At 35.4% G+C, this 20,313-nt stretch overlaps 1 protein-coding gene across 4 annotated transcripts in view; it reads left to right on the forward strand.

Annotated features, from left to right (window-relative positions):
- The window catches only part of SLC2A9 (solute carrier family 2 member 9), a 123,568-nt gene that overhangs the window by 64,324 nt on the left and 38,931 nt on the right, over positions 1-20,313 (forward strand). For all 4 annotated transcript variants that reach the window (XM_032186523.1, XM_032186522.1, XM_032186524.1 and 1 more), the window contains 3 exons: positions 3,732-3,919; positions 9,606-9,716; positions 19,816-19,917. In XM_032186523.1, the coding sequence (XP_032042414.1) occupies positions 3,732-3,919; positions 9,606-9,716; positions 19,816-19,917 (401 nt within the window). The remainder of the gene's footprint in view (positions 1-3,731; positions 3,920-9,605; positions 9,717-19,815; positions 19,918-20,313) is intronic.

Consider the following 20,313-nt stretch of genomic DNA (forward strand, 5'->3'; position numbering starts at 1 on the left):
CTTTTGCTTACAGTTATATTTACTTAATTGGAATAGCAAAATAGAGATTTATTCTTAAACTTGTCTATTTTACATGTTAGTAGTAGTTAGTTAGTAGTTAGTTAATATTTTGCTACATTTAAATAGCTGTTTAAATCTCTTCTAGCAAGGTACATCCAAATTATTCTTCTGGCTATACAGTACTGTAATAAAATCAGTGGTATGTGAAAACAGTCCTTTTTCATTTTGCCAAATATTTTTATGATGTAAAGTTACTACCAGCAAATTGCTACTTATCTGATTCAGAAGTACTGAAGTTATCTTTCTGCAAATGCTGAGGCAGACAGTGAGACTCCCTGTATGTCCTCCACCACTCAGAGAAGAATTTTAAAGACACTGGGTTTTAAGGTACTTCATAGTCAGTGAAGTGAACATGCATGGGAAACAGATGACAATAATATTCATACAATATTTATGTTTTGTTTTTTTTTTTTAAAAAAAACTTTTTTTTTTAACAGCATGAGTTATTACCCTACCTAGTACCTGTGACCACTTATCTTTGCTTCTGCTTTATTATACATGAGGTTGGCTCTATTCTGTAAACCACAAAATAGAATTTTGATTCTTTTAAATGTCTTCTTAAAGTCTGCATACTAATTCTAACAACTGCTTCCTTTGCACACTCATGGAAGTACTACAGTAGGAAAAAAAAAATAAATTAGTAATTCCATGTGTGGCAGAGTTCTTCAATACCCAGCTTCAGTTAATTTAAAGGCCTGGTTGGTTTTAAAGATGGTACAGATTTATTTTGTCCAGACTTTTGAACCACCTCCAAATGTTTCATCTTAGCTGAGATGAATAAAAACTAGGGATGTAAATGGAAAGCTTTCCTACCTCCTTTCTCCTTGACTGGAACCATCCACTTCTTTTTCTATTTATAAAGACAGTGTACCAGCCTTTGACAGCTGAGTATCTAGGACCTTCTGGTCCGAGAGAATTAAAAAGAAATCTGGAAAACTTGTTAAAGTTGTTAGAACTATAACTCCTTAGATGGTTGTATGCATGAGGAGGATACAGACATGATAACAAGACATCCTTAAAGAAGGAAGCAGACAATAATGGAGGGAAATGAGTTACTGCAGTGGGGATAGTAACAGCAACTGTGATTCTCAGTGCCAATAATGCATTGGTTTAAAATGTGAAATAAATAGAATTGAACTTCACAAATTAAAAGACCTTTGAGTTTTCCCATCTCCCTGCTAGTGCAGAATTCATTTCCATATTAATTATGTATAAAAGTGTGATTCTTACTATAATGAAAAAGCATTAATGAAATAAACTTGAATGTAGTGCTTAGCTGGAAAACAGGTTTCCAAGTTTTAGTGTTGTCTACTGAAAACTATGCATGAGTAGCATAACATTTTCTTAGCATTTCTTGACTTGTTAATTTTAAGTATCTGTCAAAGTTTCCAGTTGGCATTTACATTTCTGGTGCTAACACCATGAAGTAGGAAAAGAAAGCAGGTCTTAACACCGGAAGAGAGGAAAAAAAGCAGGTGTCTATATATTTCTTGCCTTTCACTCGGTAATTTTTCGTAATTGTTTTTGTTTGTTTGTTTTTTAACTTCCTGGTCCCTCTAGAAATACAGCAGGCTCCCTTGTGCAGAAAAGACAGATTGCTTCCTTTTTACTTGACTGCACCTACATTTTTGACTTGTGTGCCCTACAGGAATGCAGAGGATTCTAAGGACAGGAAAAATAAAGAAAATTGTGCACTGACCTAATTTACACCGATAAAACAGATGCTTAAAAATCTATGAGAATAATTTCAAAGAAGATAACTGTGGTATATGCCTTGTTATTTTCATCTTTATCTGATTATTTTTTTATTTATTAGTGCTCTAATAATACTGAAAAATGTGTAATTTAAACATAAAACATTAACTGTAACATACTGGAGGCATACATTGTTCTAATTTTACATTTCCTGTCATAGCCTTTAAATACATAACACTCATTTTAACAAGTGCTTTGAAATGTCATTTAATAAGTGGGCAGTGACACAAGTACAAAACTCAGCAGCTTAAATTCTTGGTTTTGAGGCCTGAATTTGTTATCTCATTTCTGATTATAAGGCCTAGGTGAAAAGATGGCTCTCATGCTGTCTCAGGGATTTTAAAAATTCTGACCTCTACTTTCCCAGGAGAGAAACGAATATCAGAATAAATGAATGTTATGAAATGACTCAGCACCTGGAGGTGGTGAATATTCGTCCCTTAAAAAACGATGCCTCTTGTTAACCAGAGTCACATAATGCCTATTAAAATGCAGTAGAAAAGTTAACCACATATGAAAGTCTTGGCCCAGAGTTTGAGTTCCCCTTACAGCCCAAGTGGAAGCCAGGCAGTGTTCAGCATGGTGCATTCACCAAAGGGATGGAGCAAGCTGCTCTGGGTTGAGCATCAGCTCGTTATGTGGCCTATACTTCACAACATCAAAACAACACTGCTTGGCCTTTTGCCATGCTGGGCAAAAAAAAACAAAACCAAAAAACCTTCAAAGCCTGAATCCAGGTGTTTTAGTCTTGACTAGTAAGTGTATTTGGCTTCCTTGACTATCCACATCCTTTTTGTGATCCAAAAGAACGGAAACTTAATGAAAAATATGAAGATTATTTATTTATGTGCAAAGCAGTGGATAAGACAGAAATGGATTTGGGTGTTATGATAAATAAGTCAATTTATTCACTTAATAAAAATAGCTCATTATTTCCTTTAGAAGAAACATCTCTAAGTGACCTGCTGTGTAAAGGATTGTTTTTTGACTTAGCGTCCTACTGGGTCACAAAGGCTTGTTGCAAGTGTTTATTTAATGTAATTGTTTCTCTGCAGTCAGTTTAAGATGATGAGCATTTTAAATATCACTTAAAAAGCCAGCTCCTGAGGTACGTTCATAAAACTGTGATGAAAATATCATTGATTTATACTTTGTCAGTAAAACAGGATTGATGGAGAAACACCACCTCCATTAGGAGGTATTCACTTGCAGCACCTTTTGGAGAAGGTGTGAGATGGAAAGACAGGGTTGTTTGGTTATGTTTACCAGGTAAATTCACTCCCATGTCTCTATTGTTGTCAAATAGAAAGTCTTGAGCTGCTTTGGATAAATCTTTCTAATACTAAATACATTGAAGAAGTTAATTCTTGTCTATGTACTTTTAAAAATGAGATAATATGAAGGTTTGTAGCTATTCTTTTCAAATGCCTACTTTTTTTTTTTTTTTTTCTGTTTGTTATTTTTTGTTTTAACAGACATGCCAGATTCTTACATATTATTACTACTCTATCCAGTCTATCTTCAGCAATAAAATCTGCTCTATAGTTTGGTTTGCAAAAGTAGCCATGTCAAATAATGTTAAGAATTGTTTTGCTATTAAATGCTTTTTTTTTTCCTGTTTACACAAGGCTTTGACTCTGTGCTGGACCTTACACTGTAATATATATATATGTGTGTGTATATATATATATAAAAAATAATATAAGGAGAGGTCTAGTAGGGTGCCAAAAAAATGTATATTCTTGCAGCTTCAGATGAACCAAATCATACCCAAAAAGGAGTCATATTTTTGGCAGAAGAATAATTAAGTTGGATCCCATGTATGTCTCCTGTTTGTCTCATGCACTTCAGTTTCTTTGAAACTATTCTGTTATAAGCACTGAATGTCTGGCCTAAAGTACATTCTCTGTTTGTAGCATTTCAGACCTTTCTTGGGAAAGATGACGTGTCTCATGAAGTAGAAGAAGTTTTGGCAGAGAGTCGAGTCCAAAGAAACACCAAATTGGTGTCGGTACTACAGCTCCTGAAAACCCGTTCTGTGCGATGGCAGGTCATTACTGTGGTTGTCACCATGGGCTGCTACCAGCTCTGTGGGCTAAATGCTGTAAGTGTCCTTCTTCAGGCCACATGGCATCTTCTGGGGTGTTTCTTTCTTTCTTTTTAATACAATGATTATACTATACCATAAAGCAACCTCTATATCTTTCCATTTTTGGTCATTCCTTATTAGTATGGTTTTGTTACAGCAGCATGTGGGAAGGCCTGCAGAATGAAGTATCGAGTTTGTTTGTTTCTTTAATTAAGAAAAAAAAGGCATTGTTGCATCAAAGTTGATGAAAAAGATAGTGTGGATTAGAAAAAAAAAAAAAAAGGTATGCAGCTGCAGCTTCTGTTTCTGATATTTTTTTGTTCATGGTAGGGAAAGTTTGTCCTTTTGGTAGATATTTCTACTTGGAATAATTCAGTTCTGAACTTACAAACTCAGAAAAAATGTCCGTTAACAGTTTCAAGAAGTTGCACTGGCTGGTTGATTTTGTCGTTGAATAAGCTGCATTACAATCTCCTTTCTTAGAAAGGAAAAAAAGAGAACAGACATATAATAGTCAATAGAGATAAATCCAACTGACTGTTAATGTGGCTGAGGCTAATGGATATCAATGTCTTATTTTCAGATGTTTGAGCCTATAGCATCCTCTAGGACAGGGCCATGGGCTAGTTTAGATTGGATGGGACCTTTGGTGCCCATCTGGTCCAACCCCCCAACCAAAGCAGGACTAACTGCAGATGTAGCTCGGGCTACCGAGGGCTTTGTACAGTTGAGGTTTTATGGATCTCCAAAGATGGAGAGTACAACCTCCCTGGACAACCTGTTCTAGGTGTTTTCACCACTTCCATTGTGAAAAGTGTTTTCTTTATATCGAGGCAGAATTTTCCTTGCTGCAGCTTGTGACATCAGAGTTAAATGCTTTACATTTTATGATGTGAATGTTCTCATGAAGCATCTCAAAGTGAAAAGGTTTTTCATCATAGTTGAAGGGTATTAATTGCTTATTGGGCAATATTAGGCAATATTATCACTGCTGAAAGGAGCTCTGTAAATGTAACTTCGCACTGTGGTTTTGTGCATTACAGCATGCTTCAGCTAGCATATATTCAGCTAGCATATTTGTATATATATATATATATATATATATGTATATTTTTCCCCACAGGGATAATCATTGATAATAAGTGTAAATGCCTCTGATCTCTAAGCTAACTAGTTCAGAATTATCTCAGGTGTCTGTATAGCTTTAAAACTCTTAATACAAAATATTTTCTTCAAGACCATTAGAAGGACTAGAATGATTAGAACTCCAGTATCAAAAAGATATTTTAAAAAGTACTAGGAGGAAGAAGATTTTCCACTCTGTGAGATGAACTGTAAAAACATGTATATAGATTTTTTTTAACCATGAATTTCAGTGCTAATGACAAGCTATTTTATTGCTCATTGTGGATACTTTTGGAGAAGAGAACTGTAATTATCTGTCATCTACTCTTTCTAAGGTTTATCAGTGTATAAGTGAAATGAAATGACACTTACAGTAAGAAACAAACTGTTCAAACAATGAAGCACATTTCCTAAAGGAAAAAAAAAATAAAAAAGGCAACAGCTAAATCTTAAGGGGAGAGAGGAGTTTTGTGGCTTTGATAATATTTAATAAATGACAGAAATTGTCTGGTATTCTTTGGCAGAGCAGAACCACACACCACACTCTCATAGATTGAGTGAGTGTGTATGTGAGGGGGTAAGACATGTACAGACCGAAATGAATGCGGAAGTTGTTTTAAAGCATCATTAGGGGGTTGTTTTCTGAGATCAACCCTCAGAAAAACTGTCAGGAAACCTGGATGTCAAGTTGGTTATTTCAAGCCTTATCTTTTTATTGTTATTATTTTTACTTTGTTTGTCCAACTGTATAATGCCACTAAACTTAAAAAATATATATATCCACACAAAATTCACATTCTGAAATGGATTGTTTAACTTGTTTATCCAGAGGAAAAAAAAAAAGCAAATAATGCAATCAAAGAGAAGTAGTTGTGCTACTCAGTTAAGAGTTCAAGTTCAGGTTTCAGTTCCTTGACTCTTCTGCTTGGCTGTTGAGACTGACCTTGATAAGTCACCTCAGGCTCAGAAATTAAAGGACAGGTACAGATGTGACAGTTAACTGCTGAACCCAGTTCTCAGTTTGTCTGGCTGTGTCTAAGTCTCCTGCTGGGTGTGAGTCACTGTCAGCAAGGTTTAACTGGCTGTAGAAGCATCTCTTAAATCATAGCTCTCATCCTGCTCTTTGTCTATAGTGCCCGGTTAGTCAGTCTGGTCTTTTCAACAACTGCCATCTGGGTAGGGCATATGGGAAAGTTGGACCTCTTTCAGGGGAGAGTCTCAGGTCACTCTCAAGGGAAATTACCAAATGGCAGACTTCTGTAATCATCCTGCTGATATCTGAGAACACTTGCTTTCATTTTAAGGTTTTAGTTTGTAATGAAAAAAATTGTTTTGTTTAAAAAGAGTACATTCATCAGTTTCTACATGGAACAAAAATAAAGGTGAAGCCCTGATCATATTAATCTATTCAATTATAAGGGAATACCAGACAGTCTGACCTAAATTGAAAAAAGTAAATGAATCCGTATCAGTCTATTTTCATCTGATAAAGTTTATTTGTGGTACGTAGCTTCTTTAGCCAAGGTTCTGTATTTCCAGTGGCAAGAAATCATGCTGGGGATGGGGGTTCATTAAGAAATGTGTATTTTTGTATGCAAAAAAAAAACACCATAGTGTGTTATTCAAGCTTGCTTTAGAGAAGACCTGGCATCAAGTAGTTGTAGAATGGGATCAGTATGCAGTATGCATACAGCATGCAACATCATATGCATGTTTTGTTGCCCATCTTTTTTTCAGTGCTTTCTTTTCCCTTTTTGAAGGGAAGAGTTGAAGTCCTCAGGAAGGAATGTATGTAGGGAGCTGGATGAGAAATAAAGACTGGAAAATGGAGTGAGTGCTAGAGAGGTCTCTGGTGTGAAGAAGTTTGGGACCACCACTGATGGTGGTATAACACATGCCACTTTAAGCTAAGAGGTTATAGGAGTAAAAGCTTATGGTAAGCAAAGACAACTTTCATACAGCTACAGGAATGCTGAAATGTCTCCAAACTCATAGAATTCAGACTGCAGAGATATAGCTGTTTCCTCATGGCATTTAGCTGGCTGCTATGGTGAAGTGTTGCTTCAGCCTGTGAAGCAACAGAAACCCATCATAAGAAGTCAGATGTTCCTGTATTGATTTGGACTAGACAGCAGTTGTTTCTGGGGTTTGGTACCTTCTGCCCCATTTTCAACAGCTCTTTCATTCCAAAATATTTAGCCCAAACAATTCATTAACAAAAGCCATGTTAAAAAACAACTAAGTGAAAGTAAAGTAGTCATCGTTAGTCTAGTAAATTTGTCTCAGTAATGTCCTAGAGCAATGTATTTCCCTGTTTAATGATACACAGGCTGAAAAACATTCACTTTTATTGTTTTTAAACACATACATCTTGTTAAATTTTACTCTGATTTGTTTTTGTGCTGTTACAGATGCTAATAAATGCAACTCAGAACCTCATCCTGTCTTCACTGTGACAGTTTTTTTAATCTACCTGTTTTACTACTACTCTTAAGATCAATGATCAGTCATTTTCCTCTATAAAGCCACTTGTGAAACTTTTTGAGTTCTAGTTGTTATTTGGCAAATTAATTCTGTAGTTGCGTGATTAAGTAACTCTTTATCATCTTTTTTTTTTCCTTGTTCTTTTTCAAGATCTGTATACCTGCAATATTGCCATTTTCTAGAAGTTCTACCTACTATGCAAAACTGATAACGAGAACCAAATGTCTTACATAATTTCTATTATTTTTTTTTATTTTTAATTTAACAATATTGCTAACTTGTACTCTTGTAGTATGTGGAAAAAATGTCATTTTTGTGCTACCTTGTTTTCCTTGTAATCACTGGATAGGCAGATGAGGAGAGGTGAAAAGGATGTCAGAGTAAGGGGTCCCAAATTTTTTGTTAGAGGTCACAAACACTTCAGAGGGAATTGGAGCTGATACTTTGTTTTGTTTCAGTCTGCACTCTGTTTCAGCAAGCCAAAGAAATGTGCAATTAACACCAGCACAGGTGACAAGGAAGGCAGACTACTTCATATAGCAAAACTTGCTGCTATCACTGGTGAAGCATCTGTTTTGGTGCCAGCTGATGTAGCAGCAGTGGGCATAACATTCTTAAGTCAGCTTCCCTTTATCTGAAAGGTGGTATAAGTGAGTTTTCAGTCCTTGGTATTTTATTTTGCTTTTGTTTAATGTAAGATAAAATGGATTTTTTCCTTTGGCCCAGGAAAAACAGCTTCGCTTTAGGATTAGTTGGGAATTTAGAATTACTGATTTTTTAACAAAGCTACCAAGTTCGCACTTTGATGAACAGATGTAGCATGTGCATAATATGCTGGCAGACAGCAGGGTTTTCCTCTTGTGATAAAAACACTTTCATTCATCAGAAAAGCCTTTTCTTTAGCAGTGCTTGCCCTGTTAAGTCTTGTCACGTGGACAGCATATGGAAAAAATATCACTGCTGTTTTTATGCTTAGTGTCATTACTATATCTGCCACACATTAGCTCTGGCTTTCAATTTTGTTATCACAGATAATCAGCTATGTGTTACAATTTCAGTTTTTTTTTTTTTTTTTCCTGACAATCAATTGCTTCAATTGTTCTTCATCCCCTCCAGTGAATCTGTTATCTTTTCTCTCTCCAAGTCAGTCTCTCCTTGCTTGCATGGATTTGGCAGCCACATTTTTTGGCTAGTTCTTTGTTGTAACATCAAGCCCAGCATAAATATTATATGGTTTGAACATTTTTTGATGTGAATGGGTCTGTGATACTTACCAGACTTTTTATTTTGAAGTATTACCACTAGATATATATTCTCTCTGGATATTGTCACTGGATATGGTTTTATTGACCAAACATGAAAGTCCTCCTTTAAGTTGGCATGCTTGTGTTTCTGTCTGTTAATGACGAGTCCTTCTAGCCTGTGGTTCATTTCATCCTAAAAGCTGTTGTTTACTGTTCACCAAATGACTCTCAGTCTAAAGGTATCTTTCCTCTCTGTTGATAATAAAGAAAGATTATGGTGATTACTTAACTGCAGATGTCCATGTTGCAGTGAAATTAAAGATAAATTTCACACCTTCTGTCCAGAAAGCAGGTTTATGTGGTGCCCCTCACTCTCTCTCTCTCTCTCTCTTTTTTTTTTTTTGTTTTGTTTTGTTTTGTTTTGTTTTGTTTTGTTTTCTGTTCTGGCCTCCATTGTTGCATGCCAATAAAGAGTTCTGTAATGCCACCCAAATTTATTTTTTAGGTGGTGTGGCTCAGCCACATGAAACCTTTTTGTATCCTATTGTTCAAAGTGAGTTAAAGTGAGTTTCTTTGATTTACTCCTGAAGTGAATTAAGGCAAATTGAGTTAAATCTACTTGTAATTCTGTCTGAGTCTCCAAGCAGAAGTGTAACAGTGTTGTGACTAATCCACCTGAAATTTGCACTTTCCTTTCATTTGTCATCCTGGCCAGCCCTCAATCATTCAGTAGTGCTCTGTATTTTAACAAGTCTGGTCTCCGGCAGAAGAGATGCTTGAACTGAATGCTAATAGCTTGTAGTTCAAGCCACAGTGATTAATATCTCTTTCTCTTCTCTCTGATATAGATCTGGTACTACACAAACAACATCTTCAGTGAAGCTGGGATCAATCCTGAAACAATTCCATATGTTACTCTAAGCACTGGTGCTGTTGAGACTTTGGCTGCTGTTTTTTCTGTAAGTGCAGTTATAGAAGTCAATTAATGTGCTTAATATTTAAATGACTGATTTTATTTCCTTATACAGGTTGAAAATAAACAAAGTGGTATTTTGAAGTTTTAGTGTAGTAACTGAAAATATATATTATTTCTTGGGTTAACCCTAAACCCAGTTGTGCTTTGTAAGAGTAAGGAGGAGGAAGGCTGTAAAAGCAAGGCCCAAAGAACCATAGGTGATAACTCATAAATTACCTGCTAGAGTGGCTATTGTAGCAGTTTATCTTAGAGTCTTCCCATGTACTTTCTGGGAAGGAGGCAGTGTTGCTGGTGAAGGTTTGGGCATAGTACAGGAGGGGGCATTGAGTGTGGACTGCAAAAACAGATGTCTGTTCAACATGTTCTAATGATGCTTATTCTATAACAATTTATGAACAGTGTGGGAAATTCTTCAGCCATTTAAAACATGGGAGTAAATGTTTGTCACCTGGCTCATTGGAAAAGCCATCACACTACAACAAAATTGTCCCTTGTGTTACATTCTGCTGTCTCATTCACTGAGGGCAAGCAGGCATCCTTTCATAATACATGAACTCTGTAGGTAATGTACATTTACTATGTGCTGAACATAGAAGAGGATGTTACAAAAGGTACAAAAAAGTATTCATTCACATTCTTTTTTTTTTTTTTTTCTTTCTCATGTAGAAGTTGATTAGGATAAAGTATAGGTTAAACAAACAATTTAAAACTGGAAGTTTTAGTTGGTGACTACACCACTGATTGCTAAAGAAAATTCATTTCTCTTTGCACTGCAATATATAAGAAACAATGAACAGGTCTTTGTAATAGAAAGTTTCAAATAAGCAAATACTTTTTTAATTCCTTGCTAGAACTTTTTTCGTATCTTCATATATTCTACACCAAGTGTATTTGCAAAATACTGGACACAGCAAACAAGCATTTTTAAATGTCAGAAGAATGGCTTCAGCAAAAATACTTTTCAGTGGTAGAGCAGCTGCTTATGACCTGTAAAATGTTAAACTAAGTCCAACTATCAAATTCATTTTCTTATAGTCTGGGACATAAGAAACCTAAAAGGTCACAAATATCTTTTTATTCTGATCTTTGTAAATTTCCAGCAATCTGTTTTTGGATAAACCATCTACTTTTTACTTTTTTTCTTTTCTTTTTAATTTGGGGAAATAGTTAAATATGGAAAGCCCTACCTCTTACAATGTCTTCTTTGCATAATCCAGAAACACTTCTTACAGCAATTTAAGTGAAGAATACACCTCTTTTGTGGAAACAGATGAAAATTACACAGACGTGATTCCATGATATTAAAGCCATGATAATTCCATGATATATAAATAGGGTCTGTTGTCTTCAGTTCCTTCTGTGCTATCACTTCGTGGAGCTTATTCAGAGCACTCTGTTCATACATAATGAGGTGGCTATATGGTTGTGTGGTTCCTTGGTATGTGTGGTAACCTTTTTATGCATGAGAATATTTATTTTTTTCTGCTTTCTGTGCCACTGGAAATGCTGATGTACTAATACCCCACCCCTTCAAATTTGCTCTTTCAGTTCAAGAGAAAAGCCTTAATTTTATTTCAGTAATCTTCATAGATGTTTCATTGCTGCTGGTTAAAGGAACAATATTATGAATTCATTTTTTCAACTGAAAGTTTTACAGCTTCATATTTCTATAAGTTCCTCTAAACTTCTTCCATGCCTAGAACTAAGGATGGGAAATTTCTTTCCACTTCCAATTTCTCAGCTGCAATTTTTGCTGTTTAAATATATTTATATATATATATATAAATATATATATATATATTTATATATATATATATAACAGTGTTAAATATAGAGTCAGATGTGTATGTCTGATCGACATTGCTCAGAGGGAAAAATGAAAGAAGTAGAAGAAAGTGAGGAGACGTTAATATTCCTTGTATATTTTTATTGTGCTTGCCAGGGTTTCAGTAAATACTCCTTCTACCAGTAATGGTAATATTTAATTATTTTTTTTGGTACGTTAGATGGTCATGTGTAAAAACTCTAAACTTTAGTGGAATAATTGGGGTTCATCCATTGATGAGCCCTGAGTAAATGCTAAAGAAATAGATGGAGTGAAATATTGAATAGACTTCCAGCTGGGACACATGTCACAAAGGGAAGACATCTAGCTTGACATCATGCTTTGAAGCAGGATACAATACAACTAAAACATTCCCTGGTAAATACTTGCTTATTAGAAGTCTGTTTTTTAAATTCTACAAACTTAGCTAAACTTTGGTAAGAGTGGTTACTGTGCCTCTTTTTGTATTTGTCAGTAACTGAGGTTAGTTTAACTTTGTTGTCCTATTCCTAATGGACAGAAATAACAATTTGCCAGTCTTTCTTCCATGTGGTAATAGGCTGATAGAGATAGAACAAAATTTGTGAGAAGATTCCCTAAACCACCATAAAATAAAAGGAATCTTACTCAGATTAAGCATCCTGTTCCCATTTTTGCCATCTGTGGTACCACATTTGGTCTTTATGTAATGGTCATAGAAAGAGACTAGCTATGACTACGTAGAGAAGATTATGCCTTAAGCATTTCCCATAAGGTGTTGCATAAGTTTTTACTAATGTGCCTTCCAAAGCCTCTGATGGAGACAAGCCGCGCAAAGCCTGGAATGAGTTAAAACATAATTCAGTAGTAGAACACAGAAGAACATAGGAAATTCTTTGCCATATCACAGAGAGGTCAAGACAACTCCCTGAATTGAGGGAGATAATGTTATTCTACTCTGGGATGTCAAGAGAAAGGGGCATTCAACCTTTTCTCAGTTTCCTTTAATGTTAATAGATCTTAACATACTGAGAATTTCTTGCTCAGAAAATAACACATCTTAAGACAAGGGTATCCCAGACACATCAGTAAGTGTCCTCATCCCCAACAGATTTCCTCCATGCAAAAGGTAATGCAATTTGTCTCCACTGAAACTGTTGCTACACTGGTGTCAGTATAGGAAGAAATACCTTCCAGTAACAGTCAGTTTGTGGTAAGTGAAAAAAAAAAAAAAGTTGTGAATAGTTTCATCTTGAGGGTTCTTAGGAAGCCTTGTCATAATGTGATTTTTAGTGAGAATTGTTATGCAGTCCTGTGTGACTTTATTGCACTAGATCAGAATCAGCCTTCATCTACCCATAATCCCCAATAGTGGGTAAGTAGAGGACAATGCAGGAATGGGGCAAACTTGGCATTTCCCCCTTTGCTCCCCTGGCCTCTCCTGACCCTGACAATCTGCTGCACAAGGAGTACCAGAATTAGAATTAGGAGATAATATCTCAGTCTTTAATAATCTTGATGGATTTTTTTCTTTGTATGTGTCTAGTTACTTTTCAACTTTTAGAACCCATGGCATCCTAAGGCAGTGAATTTCCCAGTGTAACTACATATTTTATGAAAAAGTCCCTCATGTTGAGATCAGAGAATATCAGGTACAGTAGGTGTGGACTGTATGAAATCATAGTAGTTTGGATACTTGGTTAACTGCAAAACTATCTTTAGAGAGGTAGCTATCAACACTTCACTGTCATACAAAGAAATATCTAGTGAGAGCTGTCCTGGGTCAATTAGTCCTAAACCTCATTAGTAAGATGGGTGAGGTAATAGACAGCCTTTTATAATCACCTGCTTCATCCAAGCTCACCAAAGTTGAAAAACTCAAAAATGTTTGCAATAACTATAGAAGGTCTAAAAAACAGGGTTTGTGGCCTGAAATTGGTGAGATGAAATTCAGCAATGAAAGGTACACAGTGCTGTACTTTGAGAAAGAAAAAAATCATATGCACAAAAACAAAATGTCATGTGGAGCTGTGTCAAAAGGCTTGCTGAAGTCAAAATCTATCATGTTTTTCATTTTCTTTTCATCCACTCAGCTTTCTCCCTGACAGTGAAAGAAGTCACACTGATCTGCACTGAACAAATCTGTTTTGATTGTTCTGATCACCTTAGTATCTTCTAGCTGCTGTCAGACTGTTTGATTGGTTAATAATTTATCCTAGTACTTGGGAGAGGGCAAGAGTCAGACTCTGACTTCCTTCTCCCCATGTAATAGAAGGTAGGTTCTCTGTTTGCCCAAACCCAGTGCTCTCAAACATTGCCACTGACTCACAAGATTTCTGGGATTTTCACTGATTATGAAAACCTCATTTTTACTAATAAATTTTGAGGTAGTAAAGGCTGATTTGGTGGGAAAAGTGACCTGGCACTGAAGACTGTTAATGTTATCCAAGAGAAATATTTATGCAGCTTATCATCTATAATTTTAAGATACCATAAATAGTTGCCTCCATGAACAAATAGTTGGCTTCCAAAATTGCCTATCACACTAATCTGTGTTGCCTATGTCATATTTAAATTTTGTGAAAATTTAAATGATTTACTTTATTCAGAACCACAAAAGCATTAGTGAGTACGTCTAATAAATAACATGGGAAAAAAAAAAAAAAAAAAAAAAAACAACTCAACAATTCATTTAGAATATAAAATACTGAATTATTTTATATGCAGGGAGTCATTAATTACTCCCTAGTTGCAAATTCATCCTCATTTCACAGCTTCAAATGTAAACGTGTGGAATCTTTATGGAGCAAATTTGTGAGTGGAAAAATGCTTGGATTTATGCCATTATATTGGATAAAAGTAACCATAAAGAATTAGTAGAAAAGAGATACTGACCAAGAAACTTCCCAGACCATGGTATTTGCAGACAGCAGGAGTGCAGGTAGCCGCATATTTACTGCAGGGTGAATCACAGATTGTGATCCTATTAATGCATACAACTTCAATCCAGAAATGGTCAACATAATCATTTTTAGATAAGGAAATTAGTGTTCTAAATGATTTTATTACAGCTGTGTACTTCTGGATAGGCAAAATTGCAAAATTGCAGGTAAGGAAGGGATGGTGTAATGGCTTCCAGGAAAAAAAAAAAAGGTTCCTTATGGAAATCTACCTACAATACCACTCCTAAGACCTGAGGGATGGTGAGTTAGAGACTGCATTTCTTTGGTACAAATATTTCTTCTTTTATTCAGAAATTGAAAATTATAGAGACATCTTATTTTAAGCATTGTTTTTTTTTTTGTTTAGTTGGTTTTCTTTTTTTTTTTTTTTTTTTCTTTTTTTTTTTCAGTCTGTTCAAACTGATCTACGTCAGGGCATTCAAATACCATCATTAGAAAATAAAGCACCAGCTATGGTAATCTATCATGGACCTAGTCTATCTTTTAGAAATGTGTACCCAACACAAGACAAAACCTGGCATTTTTAACAAATAAATCATAAACAGAAGGAACTTTACTTCAGGAATACCTTCATTTTGTTGAAGGGACACAATAGGAATTAGTGTTTGTTTGTTGTTTTTTTTTTTTTTGTGTGTGTGTGTGTGTGCTGCCTAAGAGCTGTTCCCAGGCACTACTAAGGCAAAGGCAGCAGGCTAGAGCAAATCCCTACACGGGCTGCATCTTGGTGTCATAATGGTTCAACAGCAGTTGCATATGGAGACCCTGTGCTCTGTGAATGGAAAAATCCACCATCACATCAAGTAGATTAAGGATACTTTACTGCAAAATAGAAACTTACAAAGTTCTAAAAAAAAATTAGAAAATCCTTTGCTTAATAGTGATCCCTACAATGGTACCTACAGAAGGTGTGAGGTATCATCCCGTTGTGGCATTAACATAGATACAGGTAGTGATATGAGTGGCAAGGAAGGCACAGACTGATTTAAGGTTTGTACTTATTTGGTGAAATGCAGAGCTAGGCCACTACAGAGCAATTTAGGGGCTTAAATAAAACACCCTGTTTCCTTGTTTTGCAATTGAATTTGCAAGTCATACAGCAAAAACATATACAGAGAAATAGGAATCAAACCCCATTTGTAACCCGTGGTCTTTTGTTACTCTTCTTCTCCTGGATGCAAGAAACTATGCACCGTGTCATAAATAGACATGACAGCAATGTAAATGTGACTATTCGTTTCAGCACAGCTATTTAAAAATGGAAATAACACAGAGTTGGCTCGTTGCATTGTCTGAATTTAGACATACAGTCTTGCTTGGATCTATATCCAAAATACATGAGAAAAAGTATGGCTACTCTTTATGTTAACGTATAGATCCAATTTCTGTATAGAGCTGAGAAATGAAGAAAATCTAATAGGGTTTTGTTAGTATGATTTGGGGCCAGGAAATAAGTAAGGAATAGATTTGGGCTGTAGAACTCGCTTACATATTCATTTTTTCCCCAGCTCGTCTGATCTTTTTTAATGCACTCTGTTTTCATTATGTCAGCCCCAGTATCAGCAGCTGACTCAAGTGAAAAGATTGACATTTGCTTTTTAAACTTTATTCACAAGTGGTTCCTGCCAGACAAAAGAAAGTTATGTTAACTGTTAACTTAGTTTGCATATTGGTTGCCTTATCAGCAAACGTTTGTGTTGAGACATTTTGATTGCAATATTTTTTTACACATTTTCAATAAATTCTGCTGTGTTAATTACCATGACTCTGGGTATAGGTTTCTACAAATGCATGTTTGTGATCACACATAAGTATCAGCATCCACAATTTGGCAAATAATTCAGTGCACTATCACAGAAAACAGTTGTAAGATTCTTTTTATGGCTATACTTGAGCATATGCTGAATTTCTTTTTGTTTCATTTACTCTAACACATAGTATATTTTGACTTGTTGCAGGTCTTTAATAAGTAAGTGTTGCCAGTGCTAACCAGTGGAGCATTCAGAACTATAAATACTTGAAAACCGGTGAATCATTTTCTACTTCCTATGAGTCATAGGCATCTTAGTGGGTTTTGCAAGATAACAAGATTTGGATTTGTATAATTAAAACCAAAACTGAACTTGTCATCTGTTTACAACCTTATATACTTTTTAAAACAAACAAACAAACAAACAAACAAAAAACAACAGGGAATCTTCAGGGTTTATCTGAGCATTTGTTTCCATCAAGAAAAGGGGAACAGAAATTTGAAATATTGATGCATTGTCATAGGTTTTCTTAAGAAATCCTCAAAAATAAATTAATTTGGGAACTAAATTTTAGTTAGAAATACTGTTAACCTGCACAACTTCATGGAACGGCTGCTGAAGCATCTGTGTACTTAAATCAAAAAATCCTTTTAGCCCTGATGAAAGATGGGGCCTTCTGAGAGGCTTTTCTGGTGTGGACTGGCTCCCATTTGAACAGCTTTGACCTATTCATACTCCCTGGATGCTTCTGCTTTGCCTCCTCACTGCCTGCATCCCTGCACAGGCCAGTAGCAAAGGCACGGAGCCATGGCTTTCCAAATGCAAGCGTAGCTTTTCACTGTAGCACAACCTTGTAATTCATGGCCAGGCAGGGAGCATGGGTTTGGTTGTTGCACTTGGCTTATCCTGAGCTTGACTCAATGTAGAATCCCATTTCAGCAGAGACTCATTTGAATCTGTGCCATAGGCAGATGTCTGGGTGTTTTGTTTGGTTTGAATTGGTGATGCAAGAGGTGGGCCATGCATTTGAACAAATTAGAGGTGTCCTTAGCTTTAAACTGGAAATAGGTTGTTTCTCCCTATAACTGGGAAAGTTAATCATGTCTAATGGAGAAGCCTTCACCTTCTTAGTATTCTGTAGATTTTGTTGAGTTGTTTGTGTGATTTACTTAGGATTAACTTTGAAAATGATTATAAAATTTCCAGCAATTTGGGTACATCACAGTATCTGTGTGAATAAGTACAAAATTGCTGTTTACTTTCTCCAGTGAACAAAGTTGGTCCGTTCTATAAATAACAGGAACTGCCACCAGGAATTATAGTTGCAAATTCTTTGGGGCAGAAACTGCAGGAAGCACCCATAAGTTGAAGCATTCAAGTTCCTCAGTGCTGCTGTATTAAATAAATAACAATGACTCTGTAAGATGATGAAAGATTGGGAAACCTGGCATCAGCTCACAGAAAAGAACTGTTTCACGTGGAATTGTTCTGTTGTCTTCCCCATTCATCTCTGGATAAGATAAAATTTATATATATTAGAAACTATTATTCTCTTCTTTAAAAAACATATGGAGCTTGCAGATCTGCTGTATCTGTGCCTGTGCTTTGCTGCTCTCAATTAAAACTGGGAGTTCCTCACCAACCCACCTAGATTTCCAAATATGTCCGGACTACTTATTCTCAATGTATGTGGGTACAGGTGTATGTACATATCTCCTTGGAGTCCTCTCTTACTGGCATTTGCTTTACCTAGAGGTTGAGAGCCAGAAACTGTATAGCACTTTTTTCCACATTTTGCTCTGTATGTGAACCATTTTTCCTCAGAGGGAAACATTCATCCTTCATGCCTTTTTAATACAAAACCCATCAGCTGGTGTAACACTAAGATTGTTTAATCACAACCACCAATCTGTAATTGAAAAACTAAAGGAAAGTCACTGGTATGTCAAATTATGGTTGTAGCATCCATTGCTGAACACACTGCAGAAGTCTCCATCTTCTAATGGACCCACTGGATAAATTTACATCCTTCATAGTTATAAAAAATGTCTCTTGGTTAAGTTTATGTGTGGCCACATGTATTTGCAAGATGGATTCATTAATCAACGTTCAAAATATTTGGCATCTTGTAGGGTTTTGACAGCATAACAGCTGCAGTTTTAGAACATTTGGACTCCACGAGTGCAATGTGAAACCTTAATAACATCAGGTCTATTTTAAACACTGCTCTGAAATAAATTATATTATGGAATCTGTGGTAACTGTCAAAATGAGTATACTTCCTCATTTAAAGAAATAAGGAATGATAAATCTATCTGCAGAGCTGCTAGCTGTGTTCTGCCATGTCATGGTACTCTCTGGTGTGGAAGTCCACCTCTTCAGGGTGATCGGGATGGCACGTTTTGAAACCTCTTCTAAAAACTGCTGGTAAAACTGACATTGTGGGAGAAGTGCTTACACACGAGGCATTTCCTCCTTGAACAACTGTGTGCTTTCCTGTAACACATTTCTTTTAGATGCTCATAGTGGAAGTCTATGTTGTCTCCAAAAATTAAGGGTATTGCTCCAGATTTCATTTTATTTGCTCATTTAATCTTTTGCTCAATGGATGTCTGAAAGACGGATTTCAGTCTCTACCAAATAACTGTGTGACAAACAGTCACGTGATTCTGACTTTAAGATATTCAAAATGATACATTTTGGGCTTCATAAAATTGTTTTATCCTTCTCATAACAACACCAATTGTAATAGATAATTATGGTAGTTGTCAATGAGAATAGTGTATTAGAAAATATTGTGATCTAAAATAGGTATTAGCCTATTTTAATTAATCTGACTCGCAAAGAAAATTCAGTTTCATATTGCAGCTTTTCAGAAATCTTTTCGCTGTGTTCTTTTCTAACAGAAAAGTATTCATATTTTCTGACTGTTAACAATGTTGTGTTATCTTAAGGTGTTAAATATAAATTCAAATTGTTCATGAATGCACAGGTATCTGTTCAATAATCCCTTGTCCTAGTGAGGTTTTCTGATGGATGGATTTCTTTTATATGGCTACTCAAATTAAATCTAGATGATTATTAAATCTGTTTTTTTGTTTTGTTTTTGTTTTCTGAATTCAGGTGAACTAGAAATTAAAAACAAATTGTAGATTAATAAAAATTACTTAACCTAAGCTTTTTCTTTTATTTTTTCTTAAATCTTAAACCTTTCAAGTTTATGTTGAAAGAGATGTTGAATGAGCTGTTGAAATTAAGAAATAGTTGAAATGCAAAAGCAAGGAAGTAATTTCTTTCAAAATACTGACATTTAAAAATTGTATATTTCTATATTATTTAATTGTATATTATAGGAATTTAGTGAAAATTTGTAAGCAGTTAAATCAACGTAGAATTGTGTAAACATAATTGTGAGGACAATTATAAACATAGCATACCTGATATGTAGTACAAAATCAATTCAATTATATTTATTTTGGTCTTCATACCAAAAGAGCGTATTACATGGCATTACATTCAGACCAAAAGAGCGTATTACATTGTCTGATGCCAATTTTTGTTTTCCAGGGCTTAGTTATTGAGCGGCTCGGACGCAGGCCTCTTCTCATTGGAGGTTTTGGGTTGATGATTGTCTTCTTTGCAATTCTTACCGTGTCTCTGACTTTACAGGTAACAATACAGTCATTAGATATTTTTGTTCTCTCTTTTGTCTATTCTAAACACCAGTTACTTGATACCTGTTTGCCTTAGTGTTCTTCTATAAGCCAATCCTTTTAATTGGTTTGATGTAAGGATTCAAAGGTCTGTCTTTTGCTTTTTTATAAATCTGGTGTTTTGCTTTTTTATAAATCTGGTGTTTTCAAAGCACTGTAGTTAGCTGTAGTAGGTTTTGCATTAAGAAACCATAGGGGCCTTGAACATTCATCTCTCATCAAATGAAAGACTCAGGCATATCATGAACTATCATGAAGACAGGTTTACCCATAGGTGGGAAATGTTATATTCTATGTTTTTATCCTTGCTTGTAAAGCAGTCTTCTTTCATACTATTTCATCATTATACTTA

This window comes from Aythya fuligula, chromosome 4, assembly GCF_009819795.1.
Source record: "Aythya fuligula isolate bAytFul2 chromosome 4, bAytFul2.pri, whole genome shotgun sequence".
NCBI classification, from domain to species: domain Eukaryota; kingdom Metazoa; phylum Chordata; class Aves; order Anseriformes; family Anatidae; genus Aythya; species Aythya fuligula.